Source organism: Zingiber officinale, chromosome 1A (genome assembly GCF_018446385.1).
Source record: "Zingiber officinale cultivar Zhangliang chromosome 1A, Zo_v1.1, whole genome shotgun sequence".
In the NCBI taxonomy this organism is placed as follows: Eukaryota; Viridiplantae; Streptophyta; class Magnoliopsida; order Zingiberales; family Zingiberaceae; genus Zingiber; species Zingiber officinale.
The window spans coordinates 164,084,195-164,098,502 of NC_055987.1; the positions used below are offsets into that span (position 1 = coordinate 164,084,195).

Genomic DNA, 14,308 nt, shown 5'->3' on the forward strand with positions numbered 1-14,308 from the left:
CCATATCGTGATCCACGAATTGACTCGACCCATCACAGTCCACAAGGCACTCTTCAAATTTGGATGTCGATCTGTGCTCGTGGATATTCAATGTTTTAGTATCGCATTGAATAAAAGATATTTGGATTTAATTCGCATGAGCTGGAAGTTAGCCGTCCAATCAGCCAGCAAGAAGCGGACGACGACGGAAGAGACGCAAGCAAACGCGTCGCTCACGGTTTGCTCACGTGGGAGGAAACCGCCCACGTCGCGTAACGCGGCATCTCCTGCCGCAAAAGGAAAAGGAGGGAGGAAGACTCCGCCTCCTCCAGGCTGTCGATTCTATAGATAGAACGGCAGCAACTTCCTATATATTCTCCGCATCGAATCGGGGCTGCGAAATCGAGGACGAATTATTAGTGGAATTGATCGAGGCGATTTGGTTGATCACGCGATCGATATGGTGGTGAAGACGATGATGAGATTATCCTCGCCGTCGCCGGAGAATTTGCGTATGCGGAAGAAGTTCAAGGTCTCCGTGAGGGTGGATGCCGTCGATGGCCTTCCCTCAGCTCCGCCGGGGGCAGGCGCGGCGGCGGCTGTCGAGATCGAGTGGCGCCGGCGGCCGTCGCCCAAGGTTGTCGGTGCGCTGTCCTTCCTCGCGGGAAGAAAGAAGACGGAGCGAGGGGTCACGTCGAAGAGGATCGCGGACGAGGGCTTGAACGTCGCCGCCGCTCGTTGGGGCGACGGCGACCAGGAGAACCGGTTCGAGAAGGTGTTCCGATTTCGCGACTCCGATCTGGTCGCCGCCGGTCCGCTCGACGGACTCGATTCTTGCAGAGCGTGGGACGTCTCCTTTACTGTCCTATACGTGAGTCATTATGATTTTTTCATTAATTCGAACTTCTGTGCAATTGAACATTCTGTTCGATACTTCATCAAGAAAACATTTAACATTTTTTTTGATAATTGTTTGCCGCTAAATTAGGTGATTTTAGATGTGTTTGTCATGAAAAAGTCTGCCAATTCCTATCTTTGACCGTTGACCATTGACCGTTGACCGTTGAGTTTTCATTCAACAGACCAATCTTGTCGACAGAATCAGTTTCCTATTTGATTTCAATTTGAAACTTATGAATTAGTAAGAAATTCAATATGTGCATTTAGTATGTGATTCTTAAATCAATCGATGAGCAGTTTGAAAATTGACAACAACATCATTGTTTTAAATTATAGGGAAAAAGAAGGAACTAGAAAATTAGCCAATCTCTGAAGAGTAAAAAGTTTCTTAAGCTTTTGTGTAGACCGGGATGAGAACTTGTCCTAAACTTTTACCATGATTAAATTCACTTTGAATCTATTTTTTCCGGTTTCTGATACTATTTGCTGTTATTCTGCTAAGTCAACTTGTTTATTCTCCACTTTGCTTGACACAGTTTTGCTCGTTTTAATTTTCATAATAGCTCTGTAATAATACATTTTTAAAGAAATGCGTTGAATTCTAAAGAATTCTTTGAACTGACGAACTCCTTTGACTGAAGTATTTCTTCCATTATTCTGTCAATAGATTCTAGTTTCTCAATGTCTAACTTTACTTCTTCAGGGAAATATTGATAATGGAGTGGAGGTGAAGGAACTTGAAAGAATCGGGACAGCAACGGTAAACCTAGTTGAATGGGCTAGGGAATGCCTGTCCCAGAAAACAGGAGGAAGGGCAGAAGAGAAGGAACTCATGAAGCAATTACCCATCTCCTTAGTGACGGACAGCTTGTCAAGTTATGGAATGCTCTATGTAAGATTCCTTCCCTAGTCCCTACTCCTGTGTGTTCAGATAGACAATAGATATCGCTTTCTTAGGAGCTAGGAAAACGATTCTTTCTTCAAGTTAGCATTAAACTGGACAAACCATTACAATCTATTTTGTCTGAAAGTTTAATCCTTAAAAAATAACTCATTTTCAATTTAATTTCAATGATCGTATCTAGGATTCTAACATTTGTCCTTTATTCTGCATCTATGACGTTAACTAGAACTTCCTTCTTGCATTGTGAATTTGTGAGCTAATTTTAAGGATGCTGCAGGTTACTGTCAGTTTCACGGAGGTGAGTACTGGCAACGTAAAACCGAGTTCATCAGCCAATGCAGAAAACACAAAAATAGAGCAAATGGACCGACAAATTGAGAGATCCAATTCAGGAAGCTCTGACAGAGGAAATACAGAAGATGATGGCATATTGGCAGATAATACTAATCGAAGTCACACTGCTAGCAGCAGTGGAATATCAAGCCCAGAGCCAGAATCGACTTCAAAGAGATGGTTCAGCTGGCGTAAGAAGAGCAAAAGTAGTTTTTCATATGGGGATCTTGAGGGAGAAAGCAAAAGGACTTCCTTGTCTCAGGAACTCTTTTTTTCTGATAACATCAATGTAAGCAAACTTTCTCTATAACTTATTTCTCAAATCTTCCTTTCGTAGGTCTGGATTGACAATTATAATTGCCTTTCATTGTGTTACCAGAAAGGATCATCGGGGGGATCTAGTCAAGATGATATTGATCCCGTTGGTAGATGGACAAGTGAAGAATTTGTGAGTAGGGACAAACAAGCAAAACTCAAAGTTCAAACATTCTTTGCTTCCATCGATCAGCGAGATCCAACTGCTGGAGGAGAGAGTGCATGCACAGCAATCGTCGCAGTGATTGCTGATGCCCTCCACAGAAACGATCTGAATACTCCGACTAGATCAGAATTTGATGCATTTATCAGACAAGGCTCATTGGAGTGGCAAAAGTTGTGCAATAACAAGTCATACATCGAGCGGTTTCCAGACAAGCACTTTGATCTCGAGACGATATTGGAAGCGAAAACCAGGCCAATATCCATTTTACATGACAAATCTTTTTCATTGGGTTCTTTCAACCGGAGAACTTCAAATCATTGCATGGCTTAATGTCATTCGATGACGTTTGGGCTGAGATAGTAAGCGACAATGCAAGACACAGTAAGGTCTACATTATTAGTTGGAATGATCACTTCTTCATTCTCAAGTTGGAATCAGACGCATACTATATTATGGATACTCTGGGAGAGCGACTATACGAAGGATGCCAGAAAGCTTATGTCTTAAGATTCGACGATACCACAGAGATGTATCATTGCTGTGAAGAAAACAAGGGAGCTGAAGACAATGAAGAGCTAATTTGTAGAGGGAAAGACTGTTGCAGAGAGTACATAAATAGATTCTTAGCTGCTATACCATTGCAGGAGGAGTTGGAACTGGAAAAGAAAGGGATCGAGACCAACACAGCCCTCCACCAGAGGTTGCAGATCGAGTTCCATTTGACTCAAGCTTCAACTGATGGAAGAAGTGACGGTCACTTGAATTGGAATGACTGTTGGACTAGCGCAGTAATGAATCCATGGACCACACAAGGAGAAACAATATTACTAGGGATATAGATTGGGTTGACAAAGTTATAGATTGGAACTGACAGACAATGCGAAAACACCAAATATAAACTGTTTGGACACGATTGTAGAAGAGAAGTTAGCCACCACATCGAAGTAGTGGCTGCGTATGTAAATAAATCTCTTCTTCCGAGAAGGTTGTGCCAATCTTCAAGGCAGACTCTCTGTGGTGGTTGGCAACGGTAAGTTAATTCGAGATACCAGTGAAACTAAAAGTGTGCAGTTCTAGGCGGTTAATATATTTTTTTCTTCCAATTTGATGAATGCGTCTATTCACATCTAGATGATGCAAATGGTTGGATTGGAATTGAGTTTTGTTCAATTATTCAATGGAGTTGAATCAATGTTGTCAAAGTTGTTGCGTACTAAGAAGTAATTATTTTCAATTTCCTCGCTGAGTCCTCATGCGTTAACTCCATTATATCTTAACTGGAGAGGTTTTTCTTAATCTCAATACAAAATGATTCATGATACGGTATATTGTGAGCGGACCCAGAAGTTTGTGACAAGTGATGTGACCATTAAAATTAAGATAAGATGATAATCAAAATCTGATGAGATGTCAGTCAGAGCATAGGTAGCTGAACGAGTTTTTTTCACCAGGGCTCAGCTCTTCACTCGACACTATGACCTTTAGTAGTATGAAACCGGCCAACACAGGATCCCGGTCGTGCTAAGGGGGCTTAGTGCTCCACTTCTCAGTATCAATATACCTAGCATATAGCCGGCCAACCATATAGCAGGTCGAACTTAAGGGACTTAGCTTCCCATTCTTTGAACACAAATCTCTCAACAAACAGTTGGTCAGTCCAAAGGGTCGGTCGGAGTTAGAGGACTTATTGCTCTACTCAGTATCAAGATATACAGAATGAACCCGAACGACTCTAACGATAGCTGGGCATATTAAGATCCAGCCAGACTTACAGAACCAAGGCACTCGACATACAATATCTCTCAACATATAGTCAGTTGGCCCAATAGCCGATCGAACCTTTAGGACTCAGCTCCCTACTTCTCATATATCAGTTTCCCTTCATACAGCTTATCGAGTAAAGTGCCAGTCAAATTGCCTCCAGGAGACAACAACATCAGAGAATCATAACTACCTTGTTAGAGAATAACAACTATTCACTAGGGCATATTCCTTATTCCTTACGCTGACATATGTGTGCGATGCAACTTTCTCGAATGGTGGCTATATACCTTCCATCACTCGACATACTCTGACAACATATTCTCTTAACTGTCTTATTGATAGCGGAAGTTACAAAAGATTATATATATGTGTATGTGTGTGTGTGTAATGGAAGATTTCTCGAGGATGATTGTACAACTTTCAAATTGTACATCTTTCATTACTTGACATCTTTTGAGAGCAAATATTCCTTGCGACCTCATTATTACAGAGGTTATGAGAGATGATATAAAGGCGGTCTTTCGCATTGGCGTGATACACTTATATTTTTACTTACGTAATACATTTTACATACTGATATGCACACGTATTTACTATTCATCTTCTCACTTTTCACTTGGCCACCATACTGACTTGAGCATCGAAATGTTTGCACTAGAAACCTCCTCCTTAATTCTCGCTCTAACTAACGTTCCCTTTTCTCTCTCGTTGATGTGCACAGAGAGGAAGGAGGTGCGAGAAGTCTTTTTCCTGTCAATTCAAAGTCTTCTTTTAATCAACAGTTAATAATATAATCACATGTCCAATACGCCATCTCTCCCAATTTTAGATAAGATTAATTCTCAATCTCAGTTTTTCTAAAATTAATCTTAAACTTGTTTACCAAGTGTCATTATGAGAGCATAACAACCAAACAATGAGAAAAGAAGACAAAACAAGGGAAATGGTGTCTCAAACTAATTAAAGAGTTATTCTATTATTTGTAAGGACGCCACCGGACTTGCGCCCTTATTCTCCCCGTAAAAATTGGCTACGATTGTTCCAACATCTTCTAATCCAACACCGATGCACAGAGGGCTCCTCGGAGCAATGGCTTCATCGGAGTGATTCAGGACTCGTACATTCGGCCCTTGCTTGCACTTGCCCATGCACTTGCAGCCGACAACTGCACCCTCGCTCCCAATCTTCTTGTTGAATTCCTCCATTAACTCCAGTGCCCCGGACCTCTTGCATTTGCCTCCCATGCACACTTCGACCTTGTTAACAAGCATCTCGGTCGCGGGCGCGGACACGGCGAGCTTCGAGCTACTGCAAGGGCCAATTGTTGCTACGCTGTAGTTGCTGCTATCTTGCGGTGGCTTTTGTGCGTTGTGATGCTCTGTTTCTTCCACTGGCTTGGGCGGCGCTGCAGGGGAGATCGGTAGGCTTTTGGACTCGGGTTCTTGAACAATAATAGAAGCTTGGTGGTTGTTCATAGTGACAACCTCGCCGTCGCACTCGCTGTCGCTGGATTCTGAGGAAGAAGAGCTTGTGGATGATTCATTGCAGCCTTTCTTCATCGCAGCCTTAGTTGCCGACTTCTCTTCCTTTCTTTTTCTCTTCATCTCTTTTTCTTGCGCTCTTAGCTGCCTCAGTTCCGCAATCAAAAGTTCTGCTGCTTCCTGATTTCAATCAACAATAGCACACCAGACAAAAGAATTCAATTTTTCAGAATCTAGAAGGAAGATTTAACTGAAATTTTAAGAAATTTCAACAAATTCCTACTTAATACTTTTCCAATATTAATCTAAGTCTCACCGTGATCATCTTCCCCTCGGCTTCCGCAGCGAGTCCTTGGCTCGCGTCGACGCTGGCGATGCCCATCGAGCACAACGCCGCAAGATCCTTAGAAAGCCCCTTCATCAGCTTTGCCTTCTTCTTCTCCTCCTTCTTGAAATTTCCTCCCCCGCACCGGACCGGCGAGGCGTAGTGCTTGAGGTGCCCCACGTCTGAGAACGACGCCGATAGCCCCATCCTCCGACCCGAAGCACTAACCCTCCTCGCGAAGCGCGCCTTGGATGGGGCAGCGGTGGGGACGAATCCTGTAACACAATCGCGAATCGTCTGAACGCATGATACGGCCGTGGTTCGACGGAGCACGACGCCGGAGAACTCCATCTCTCGGCCTTCGATTCGATGCGTGTCGTCGGAGGAGAAAAAGTCGATGGACGCTTGTGGGTTCGGACGCTCTTCGCTTGGGCTTATTGGTTGGTGGAAGAAGACCCTGTCCACGCTGTTCGATTTTTAATGGTTCAGGGTGACGTGTCATAAACGTTGACTGAAGAATACTTTCCTTTTCCTGGCACGTGGGAGGCCGCAGCCCAGCACGACGTACTCGTTGATTCCGTTTGTTCTATTTTTCTAGATCTCATATTATTGAATTATTTAAAGTTGTTCATTTAATTAAACTATTGTACAAGTATAAATAAATTTTTACACTGAAAACTAAACTTTTCTTTTGCAGCTCTGGATTAATACAAGTATCGACGATTATTATGATCCAGAGCTGAGATTTGAATGGGACGATTGATAGTTCTCAAGTTAATGAGAAGAAATCATTCAGTGGAAATTGCAGAAGAGATCCTGCGAGAACTCTATCTTCATTAAACAGTGAATTATAGCCAGTCAGTGAAAAATTAAATCATGCAAGAAGTCCTAGAGATAGAGAATTGTCAGAATGAGAAGCCAGAAGTTAGCTAGGAAAACAGAAGCCACAAGTGAATGTTGGTGATATTTATTACTATAAAGCATTAATCACCGTTCACGGATTAACATGCCATATTTACATAACTTCCATAAAGGAAAACATTACATGAATCTAGATATCTAATCTTCTCACTCCAACTGAGATACAACGCAAGAAATCATCGTTATTCATTACTATATTTTATTTCGCTGTTTTGCAGTAATCAGCTTAGTCTTGTCTGTTTAACCGAGCAAGACAGAGATGCAGTTGCAACAAAATTCGATCATAGTAGCTATCGATTCCACGGAAGTATGCGTATCTCCATTCTGTCTTGAAGAAGAGGAAGCCACAGAAGGTCCAGAATCCCATCACAAATCCAACCATCATGGGAATAAAAAGCCAGATCCATTCAAAATCTTTCATTTTATGAACTTCATGAACAGTTGGATCCACTGAACATTCAATGGAAAGTGGTGGCCCACAGAGCCCAGGATTGCCCATATAGCTAGAAGTATCATTGAGAGTTTGAAGTTGATGACCGGATGGTATCCTTCCCACTAGATTGTTATATGACAGATTTATATAGCTCAGGAAGTTCAAGTTCGCCAAGCTATTCGGAATATTACCAGAGAGTTCATTCACTGACAGGTCAAGAGATTCCAATGACTCCATCTCACCTATTTCTTCAGGAATTCTGCCACTAAGATGATTTCTAGCCAAGTTTAAATTATGCAACCCTTTAAGACGTCCAATTCCTCGAGGGATCTCTCCTATTAAGCTATTTCCAGAAAAATCTAAACTTTTGGTTAGTTCTGAATCATAGGGATAGTGAAGGTTTTGCCCCTTCGTTGATATAACAAGATCAACATAATGTGAATACGGAGTACCATGAATATAGTGCCCCTTTGTAGTTGAAAATAGACCATTACGATTTGTATACCAATATTGTGATGTCAATGCCATAGCAGTAAAATTACCCATGCAAAAGGGTAAGGATCCCGAGAAGGAGTTGTTTGAAAGATTCAATATTTCAAGTTCTTCAAGTTGTGTAAGTTGCTGTGGGATGTTTCCAGAAAAATTATTAAAACCAAGATGAAGTACTTGTAACCTCTGTAAACTTTCTCCCATCCACGCTGGTAAGCTGCCAGCAAATGCATTATAAGCCAGATCAAGATAAAATAAATTTGTGCAATTTTGCAATGAGGAAGGTAATTGACCAGAAAAACCATTATTATTCAACGCTAGTCGACCAAGTTTCTTCATGAACCCAATTGTTCTTGGAATTTCTCCAAACAAATGATTGCAGGCCAAATTCAATGTCTCAAGCTCTTTCAGTGATTCCCCTAAGCAATAAGGAATTTCTCTAGTCAAACTGTTGTTTGATAAGTGAAGAAAAAGGAGACGTGTCCAATTGCAAATGGACAATGGTATGCCACCTTCCAGGAAATTGTTTGCAAGAGACAATAAAACCACATCAGACTGGGTCGGGGACTCTACTGGTGTGGAGGAATCATTGTAGGAAAAAAAATCATCCAGATGGCCTTCCAGTTGGTTAGTGTCGAGCCTTAACTCCTGCAGTCTGCTAACCTCTGAAAATGTCGGCAGTTTACCTTTAATTTGGTTGCTAGACAGGTACAAAAATTGAAGAGTTGAAGATGACAGATTCCATAACCAACTAGGCAATGTTCCTGCAATTTGATTGTCAGACAAATCCAAGATTTGTATTCTTGTTTGTAATTGTAACCATCTAGGAATCTCAGGGCCTATTTCACATCTCATCAGTTGAACACTAGCAAGTTGATAAGGAGGAACCCAGTTGGGATCAAAAGATATCTTCAGGTTGTTATAAGACAAGTCCAGATCTTCTAATCTCGTTAGGTTTTCAAAGTGGACCTCTGATACACTGCCTTGGAGTTGATTACCACAGAGATACAAAGAGGTGAGATTAGAAAGCTTCCCGATACCTGTAGGTATTGAGCCATTAAGAGTATTATCACACAAATCGGCAAGTGTAAGACTAGTCAAATGCACGATCCAACTGGCCAAACTTCCACTCAGTCGATTGCCCTGCAAACTCAGTAATTCCAATCTCTGCAGATGTGTTATTGATCTGGGTATAGCTCCCTTGACATTGGAATTATTGGATAAATCAAGGTAAGTAAGAGAGGTCAAACCTCCGATGGCTTCAGGAATTGTGCCATAGAATCCAGAAGAACCAAGATCCAGATGTGTAAGGCTACTAACATTCCACACCCACTGGGGAAACGTGGAATTGAAATTATTACCGTAGATGTCAAGGATCTCAAGAGAGGTGAAGTTAACATTGGATGAAGACACCGGGATGGCTTTAAGGTCGCAGTCGCGCATTATCAATGCATTGAGAGACCCCTGCAAGCTGGATGGCAAGAGCCAGTCAGTTAAATTGGTGAGTGGCAACCTACTGATGTCCAAATGTTTAAGAGAAGAAAGATTGGTGAGCCAATCAAGATTGTCAATATGTTGTTGTCCATAATCTAGAGCTGCATCTAAATCAAGGTAGCGTAGCTTGGTGAGGTTCCTGAATTCAAGAGGAATACTCCCAGTGAAGAATGAACTAGAGAGGTTGAGATATTTTAGTTTCTTGAAATGAACTATAAATTTTGGGAAAGGCACGTTATAGAAATAATTGTAGCTGAGATCCAAGTGATTCAGCTCAGTTAACGCAAGCAATGATGAGTTGATCTCATGAACCTGGCCCCGGTGATGTTGTTGAATGCGTTCACTGAGCTTGAGCTTCACCACATGACGGGTTGTGGGGTGGCAGACAACTCCCTCCCACTTGCAGCAGTCTTCTTCTTCTTCCCAAGAAGACATTCTTTTAAGAGCACCGTTCATCCCAGCTCCGAATGCAAATAGCGCATCTCTCTCGACAGCAAGGCACGATCTTGCTGTTGTGGTAGTTAGGAAGCCTAGAAAGAACAAAAATATGAGAAGCAAGAGGGAAGGTTTCATGTTGACACTCATGCTCAGGAACACCAACGGACTTATCAGATATGAAGATTGAAAAGAGAAGGTAAAGCAATCTATGTTCTGTACTCTCTTTGATAATACTCCCAACAGCATTTATAGATTGTTTTGGCACGTTGAGCGACAAATAAAGTAAAAAAAAAAATTAAAAGTGTTTTTTTTTATAGAATCCTTAACAAAATAGTTTTTTTCTTTATTATTACAAAATATCACATATCATATTTTCTACAAATTTCATTGTTTTTTAAATTTATTGTACGTTTTTATCTATATTTTAAAAAGACCGATCCATCATTCAACTGATTCTTAAGTTTATTAAAAACAATCAATATATATTTCCTAACCTATCTGCTTAAGTTATTGGGTCAACATATTTTGTCAATCGTTCAGGACGTGAATGGTACGTTGAGTTTAAGCTTCAAACGCATTATTTCATGTTCAAATTAAATGCCCCCCACTTGAGTGTACCTTTTCCTTCTATGTTTAGACTAAGTCATGACCAAAAAAAAAAAATGGAATATTGCTACTGAATTGTTAATTTTTCGCGACGTGTGGGAAATTTTATTTGATTTGTGGCGTCGAGGCCAGAGCTAAAAGTCATCAGCAACGAGTAGTGATGGAGACGTAAGTCTCTACAAAGACGTAAGTCCATTGCAATAAATAGATGACTCCAAAAGTACCACTGGAATCGAACACGACACATCATTTCAATTTTGATTCCATACAGACACAATGGACATGAGCAAACAACCAAGAAGAAAGGTTTTAAGGTGGAGGACTTTTGGAATGGACTGGGATACGTGCTCATGGTCATGGACTGAATGCCTGTGAAATAATCGAATATTAGTATTGGTTGCACAAGAGAACGGTATTAGTATTTGATACGGTGAATACAAGAGGACCCTGATGTTGGGGTTGAAGTCAAGAAGAACAGATAATGTGAAGGCAAAAGATTAGGAGGATCAATCCTCAGAACTATTATGAGCATGTGGTGCAGAAAATTGAAAGTTGGAAAAAAGGACTTGCAGGCGCCCGAGAAGGGTCCAGGCGCTCAGAGGTTCAGATGTCCTGAGTGGATCCAAGCGCCTGGATTAGCCCAAACTCAGCCACTCATACAGATAAGTTGGCACACTTCGATTAGCCGACACACGTCATCGTCCAAGCGTCTAGGGGTGGTCCAGGCACCCGAGAGTGCATAGAGGCTACTAGATAAAGTTTCACCGGGGTGCAGCTACGTTAGCAATCCAGGCATTCAAAGGTGGATAATCCAGTGATGAAACAGGATTGGATAGACCACAACCCAGACGTCTGGGGGTGGTCCAGGCGTCCAAAAATACCTATAAATGGAGCTTCGAGCATGTAGTAGCTTCAGGAATCAATTTTCTACAAGTCATTTATGTGCTTCCTCGATTGTTCGGTTGCTCCGACCTCGTACTACTATTGTGCTACAACGTTACTATACCCGACTACGATAGACGGACAAACTCCAACATCCGAGCTACTCATTTCTCCATCTTTAGTGGGGTAACTTTTAATTTAAAGCTAATTATTTTTGCATAAGTGTCGATTTGTTACATTTCTTCTTTCTTTCTCTTTGTACTAAATTGTGATTGTTTAGTGAATTACCCATCGAAAATATCCAAAAGACCTAGATCTTAGAGTAGAAGTCGTCGAAGGTTCCGAGCCAAATAAAAACTGCTTGTGTTCTTCTTTTCTCTTTTTCTTTCGTTCATATATTATTTCCGCTGCGCACTCATTTTCAAAAGTTGAAAAGATTTTTTTTAAAAAAAAATACACGTGATTCACCCCACTCTCACATGTATATGATCTTACAATAATTATTATATATGACTGTAATAAGCTCCAACCGTAATCATAAATTTACAATACTAATGTCATTAATGACATAAATAAATATGTGTATTTGTAGTTTATAAATTATAAGAAATATTATCAATATATATCAATTTTCAATTAGTCTCAAGTGATTCAAAAGTTTTGATTATATTTGTAAATATTTTATACTAAATTGTAATAACCAATCATGATCCAAGTCTTATTATTCCTAAAATTAATATATCTATATTATATTTATAAATATCAAATGCTAAACAACATCAGTAAATTATGATACTTTATTCAGAGTATCAAACAAATATATAAATACTCATTAATATTTTGATCACTTTTGAGTAGAGTTTTTATTAAGTGCTTCTTAGATTCTAGCTACGTGGAAACACTTTTGAGTGTTTGTGAATGTCAAGTTCTGCTTCAGCTTCTGTAATTTTTACTCAAAAGCTGGAAGCAAGAATTTAATACTTTTTTTTACTTTTACTTTTTTTTAAGGTTTAAAATTAAAAATTGACATTTTTATCTTTAATAAATTTATCATTTTACATAATTACTATAATATTTTTAACTTTAATAAATTTATCATTTTACATAATTACAACCACACTTCTACCATCTTTATTTTATAAATAATATTTTATATTTTATATTTTTATATCATTTGTATTTCTAGAATTTTTTATACATATTTTTGTATATTTATATAGATTTTGTCATTTTTTATTTTTATTTTTATTAATTATATATTTTTATTAAAAAAATAATTTTAATACAATATTTAAAATATAATAATAATTATATAAATAAATAGTTTATTAAAATTATATTTAAATAATTAAAAGAGATTAATTTATATAATTTAAGAATAGTATTATCATTCAATTAAAAATTAAATTTAAAATTAATTATTCATTAAACACTCCGACTTTATCTTATATTAATTTTTAGTTTTTATTTCTAAACATCATACATTAACTTTTCACTCACTTTAAAATAAATTTTATAAGACTCACTATTCAATAATTAAAAACTCTCCCAAATAGTTCCTTAATTATACATTTCCTTTCTATCTTTAGACTAAGGCATAAACAAAAACATAAAAATGGAATATTGCTACCGAATTGTTAATTTTTCGCGACGCGAGAAAAATTTTATTTGACTTGTCGCGTCGAGGCCAGAGCTAAAAGTCATCAGCAACGAGTAGTGATGGAGACGTAAGTCTCTATCAAGAACTATTGTCCATTGCAATAAACAGATGGCTCCAAAAGTCCCACTGGAATCCAACACGACACATCATCTCATTAGATCTTTCACTCAAGGATGAAATTTAGATCGATAAAATTGAGAAAAAATTTTAATCATAATTTGAATTTTATATGTAATCCTTATTTATAAAAAATTTTATTTCTATTCTCTCCATTTAAAGCTTTATTTGTTAACTCCCTCATATAAATATTGTGACCTAATTGCCCCTCAAATTTTTTAGGTACAAAAGGTCCAAAAATAAATATATTTCCTCTTAAATTCAGCCCTTTACATTAGAATCGAGTATATTTTCTATTAAATTGAGCATATTTTTTTTTCATATTTTAATATAATTCCTCCTAAATTCAGCACCATGTAAAAAAAAAAATCTAGTATATTTTCTATCCAATTAAATATCATTTAAAGAAAATTTAGTATATTTTCTATCCAATTGAGTATTATTTAAAGAAAATCTAGTATATTCGAATATTTTATTAAAATTTTCCTTCATATTTTTTAGCTATAAATAGTCTAAAAATAAGTATAATTCCTATTAAATTCAGCATTTTAAACTAGAATCGAGTATATTTTTCTATTAAATTGAGTACGATGTTTTTTCTATTTAATATAATTCCTCCTAAATTCAGTACCATTTGAAAAAAATCTAGTATATTTTCCATTCAATTGAGTATCATTTAAAGAAAATCTAGTATATTTTCCATCCAATTGAGGTGGAAAAAGAATCATAATCAATTTGATAGAAAATATACTAGATTTTAGTTTAATGTACTGAATTCAAAGGATTTATACTCATTTTTAGACTTTTTATACTTAAAATATCATGGACAATTAGATAAGTATATTAGACTAGGGAATGAATGTAAAGTTATATTTGTTAATTGAGATTACATGCAAATTTTTCCAATTTAGATTCCATATAGACACAATGGACAGGAGCAAACAACCAAGAAGAAAGGTTTTAAGGTTAGGACTTTTGGAATAGACTGTGATACGTGCTGATGGAATGAATGCCTGTGAAATAATCGAATATTAGTATTGGTTGCACATGAAGAACGGTATTAGTATTGTTACTCTATTGTCGAAATTTAAGCGTTAAACT

The 14,308-nt window shown here is 38.2% G+C and overlaps 3 protein-coding genes across 3 annotated transcripts; 1 reads left to right on the forward strand and 2 right to left on the reverse strand.

Moving 5' to 3' along the window:
* The first annotated feature begins 317 nt into the window (after positions 1-317).
* On the forward strand, positions 318-3,835 carry LOC122038258. Its single transcript, XM_042597902.1, has 4 exons — positions 318-850; positions 1,583-1,771; positions 2,061-2,405; positions 2,496-3,835. Exons 1-4 carry the CDS (start codon positions 440-442, stop codon positions 2,925-2,927), a joined length of 1,377 nt encoding a protein of 458 aa, XP_042453836.1. The 5' UTR covers positions 318-439; the 3' UTR covers positions 2,928-3,835.
* Positions 3,836-5,196: 1,361 nt separating this feature from the next.
* LOC122011995 (diacylglycerol O-acyltransferase 3-like) lies at positions 5,197-6,610 on the reverse strand. Its single transcript, XM_042568442.1, has 2 exons — positions 6,159-6,610; positions 5,197-6,022 (listed from the first exon to the last, which is right to left on the reverse strand). Exons 1-2 carry the CDS (start codon positions 6,516-6,518, stop codon positions 5,330-5,332), a joined length of 1,053 nt encoding a protein of 350 aa, XP_042424376.1. The 5' UTR covers positions 6,519-6,610; the 3' UTR covers positions 5,197-5,329.
* A 704-nt stretch (positions 6,611-7,314) lies between these two features.
* Positions 7,315-9,960, reverse strand: LOC122006194 (receptor-like protein EIX1). Its single transcript, XM_042561606.1, has one exon. It carries the CDS (start codon positions 9,958-9,960, stop codon positions 7,315-7,317), a length of 2,646 nt encoding a protein of 881 aa, XP_042417540.1.
* Between the last annotated feature and the right edge of the window lie 4,348 nt (positions 9,961-14,308).